Source organism: Triticum dicoccoides, chromosome 6B (genome assembly GCF_002162155.2).
Source record: "Triticum dicoccoides isolate Atlit2015 ecotype Zavitan chromosome 6B, WEW_v2.0, whole genome shotgun sequence".
Taxonomy (NCBI): Eukaryota; Viridiplantae; Streptophyta; class Magnoliopsida; order Poales; family Poaceae; genus Triticum; species Triticum dicoccoides.
In genome coordinates this window covers 38,061,592-38,065,002 of record NC_041391.1, presented here as the reverse complement: position 1 = coordinate 38,065,002, position 3,411 = coordinate 38,061,592, and the positions used below count along the sequence as shown (strand labels likewise).

At 58.1% G+C, this 3,411-nt stretch overlaps 1 protein-coding gene across 1 annotated transcript; it reads left to right on the top strand.

Moving 5' to 3' along the window:
* The first annotated feature begins 340 nt into the window (after positions 1–340).
* Positions 341–1,693, top strand: LOC119320347 (omega-hydroxypalmitate O-feruloyl transferase-like). The gene has a single exon (XM_037594460.1). The coding sequence runs from the start codon at positions 530–532 to the stop codon at positions 1,631–1,633; it is 1,104 nt and encodes a 367-aa protein (XP_037450357.1). The 5' UTR covers positions 341–529; the 3' UTR covers positions 1,634–1,693.
* The last annotated feature ends 1,718 nt before the right edge of the window (positions 1,694–3,411 follow it).

The window sequence follows — 3,411 nt, the reverse complement described above, 5'->3', positions numbered from 1 at the left end:
TAATTACACGCTGACTAGGATTTTTTTCCATCTACTAACCAGTCACAAACTTGCACCCCCTGATTTTCAGGGGGATGGGCCGCCTCCCCACCTATTGACCAATCAAATTAACCCTTTTTGTAAATTCTTGTAACTCGTTTGTACGTGTAGCATTACTCGTATACAAATAGGTGACAGATTCTCATTTGTTACAAAAGCTGATAGCCATAACCGACGGTCAAATCTCAGACGGCAGAGAAGGGAGATAATGGCAAGCAACTCGCGCGTCCGTGTCTTGAGCCGGAGCACCGTGAAGGCGTTAGGCTCCTCCCCCGCATCCGCACCACCGCGCGTCCTCACCGTCTCCAACCTGGATCTGCTGCCCCAGAGCATCCCCGTCTCGCTCCTTTGCGCCTACCGGAGCCCCTCCTCCGGCGGCGGCTTCCGCGAAGTCGTCGCGGCCTTCGAGGCCAAGCTGCCGTCCCTGCTCGACCACTTCCTCCCCCTAACCGGCCGCATCGTCGTGGACCCGCGGTCCGGGCGCCGGGAGATGCTGCACTGCGATAACCAGGGCGCGGAGCTCGTCCTCGCCGAGGCCGGCGTGGCCCTGGCGAGCCTGGACTACGGCCAACTGGGCGCGTCGCTGGCCGAGGTCGGCGTCCCCGTCAAGTACGACGCCGGCGTCGCGCTCTCGGTGCAGCTGGTGTCGTTCGCCTGCGGCGGGTTCGCCGTGGCGTGGGCCAGCAACCACGTGCTCATCGACGGGTACTCGCTGTGCATGATCGCCACCGCGTGGTCCGAGCTTGCGCGCTCCGGGGCGATCTCCGCCGCCCCGAACCACGACCGCTCCGTGTTCCGCCCACGCGCCACGCCGTCCTACAGCCCCTCGTTCGGCGAGCAGTTCACGCCGCTGGAGGGCGCGCACCTCGTCAACGCCCTGACCACCCAGTGCTCCTTCGTCGGGCGCACGTACTACGTCGAGGCGCGAGACCTCGAGACGCTGCGCGCTCAGGCGAGCCAGGACGGTGTGGTGGCCACCCGCCTCGAGGCGCTGTCCGCGTACCTGTGGAAGGCCTTCGCAGCCGTCGTGGGCGCGTCCGACGAGAGCTGCCGCATGGGCTGGTGGGTGAACGGGCGGCGCCGTCTCGCCGCGCCGAGGTACAAGGCGGCGATGCGCGACTACGTCGGCAACGTCACCACCTTCGCGGTGGCCGAGGCAGGCGTGGAGGACACCCGCCGGCGGTCGCTCCAAGACATCGCGTCGACGGTGCGCGAGACGATCTGGTCCACGGCCACGGACGAGCACTACCAGCAGCTGGTGGACTGGGTGGAGGAGCACAGGGCTACCAAGTACGTCGAGACGGCCACCGTCGGGCTGGGTAGCCCCGTGCTAGCCGTGACGTCGTTCGCGACGTTCAGTTTGGACACCGATTTCGGCTTCGGGCGTGCCGCGCTAACGATGCCCACAGGGGAGGACTGCGGTAGGCTGTGCTGTGGCTACGTGCAGATCATCGCGCGCCCGGAAGGCGACGGCTGGCTCGTCGACATGTACGTCTGGCCCAGGCTCGCCGCCGCGCTGGACTCGGACGTGCGGCGCATCTTCAAGCCTCTGACCGCTGACTACCTCGGCCTCGGTCAGTATAGCCGTCTCTGATCGCTGGGATGACGCTCATCGCACAGCGTCAACCATTACCCACGCTGAATAAACTACATGTTCGATCTGTTTACGGAGAGTTAATTGCATGATGATACCACACTTGCGCACCTACTCATGAGTCAGTACCATTGCTCGTGCATGTTGGTACCACACTTGCGCACCTACTCATGAGTCAGTACCATTGCTCGTGCATGTTGGTACCACACTTGCGCACCTACTCATGAGTCAGTACCATTGCTCGTGCATATCGCAGTTCAGTACCACTATTCGGCCTAACTGTTACAAAATGGACTGACAGCCGTATAAGTGTGTATTGACCATGTATCTGACAGACCGGGCCCACCTGTCAGGTGACACGGTGGCTAATCGGCGCGTGCCCGATGCGCTGACTAGGACGAGGCTGGTGCGGTGGGTCTAAGCTGGTTCGGTCGGCTCGGTCGTCGGTCGGTCCTCACTCTCGCTCGACCTCACTCTCGCTCTCCCTCCTCTCTCCGATTCGTCGCCGCCGCCACCACCACCACCTCAACCGGCTCGCCATCGCGCCATGGAGGACGAGATCAGCCAGGACACCAGCGTGCAATACATGAACCTCTCCGACGACGAAGCCATGCATTACCGGGTGAGTTGTAGAGCTAGGGTTAGGGTTAGGTCACTAGTAGAAAAGGGGCAAAGGTCCAGGCCGGGTCAGCTCATTAGTCCCGGTTCAGTCCAGAACCGGGACACATGGGGGCATTGGACCCGGTTCGTGAGCCTCGGGGACCGGCCGGGCCACGTGGGCCATTGGTCCCGGTTCGTGAGCCCCGGGGACCGGCCGGGCCACGTGGGCCATTGGTTCCGGTTGGTGGGACGAACCGGGACCAATGGGCCTCGTTCCTGGCCCACCACCATTGGTCCCGGTTGGTGGCTTGAACCGGGACCAAAGGCTGCCCTTTAGTCCCGGTTCATGCCACCAACCGGGACCAATCAGGTGTCTATATATACCCCCTCGCGTAAGAGCACAACGCACTGCTCTGTTTTTTCTGGCCGCCGAGGGGGAGAGGGCTTGGTGGTTCTCTAGCTCAGCTCCTATGCACACAAGGTGTTCGATGGAATGCCCGAGCCACACTACATAAGCTTTCTCCTCTCCAAGCTCGACCTCTAAGCTCCATTTTCCTCAATATTTGTCTAGGTTTAGCGGTCCGTCACGCCCCGTCCCCGTCTTCACCGCCGTTGATCACCCGCACGGATCTCATCGCCGGCACCACTGTGGTGAGCCTCTTGTTCTTATCTTCTTTCTGAAAGGAAAAATATTCTTACTTGTATGTTTAGATAGATACTTGTATTATTTTCTTACTTTTATTATTGCATCCTATATAGTGCGATGGTTTTGGTATCCGCTTCCGTCGGCCCTCGTCCTGTCTATGATTCGGATGTGGTATATATTATCTTTTCATAATTATTGGTTCATTTATTGTTTATGAAAATTATGCCGACCAACGTGACATAAATTTTATTTATCTAGGAGGTTGTTGAACCGGAAATTCCAACCGACCCTATTGTCGAGAGGTTAAATTTAGTTGAAGAAGAAAACAATTTCTTGAACGAAAAAATAAAAAAATTAAGGAGGAGAAGATGATATTGGAGTTGCATGTTGCGGATGTCGTCGATGATCACAAGATCAAGATGGATGCAATGCGCTTGAAGATTAGAAAGATTGGAAAATATGCCATTCATACCGAGGCTTGGTATCATTATGCAGTTGGTTCAGTTGTTACCTTGATTGCGATTATGATCGC

Excerpts from the sequence above, each read along its gene's own strand:
- LOC119320347 (XM_037594460.1), top strand. The coding sequence starts at position 530 with ATGCTGCACTGCGATAACCAGGGCGCGGAGCTCGTCCTCGCCGAGGCC.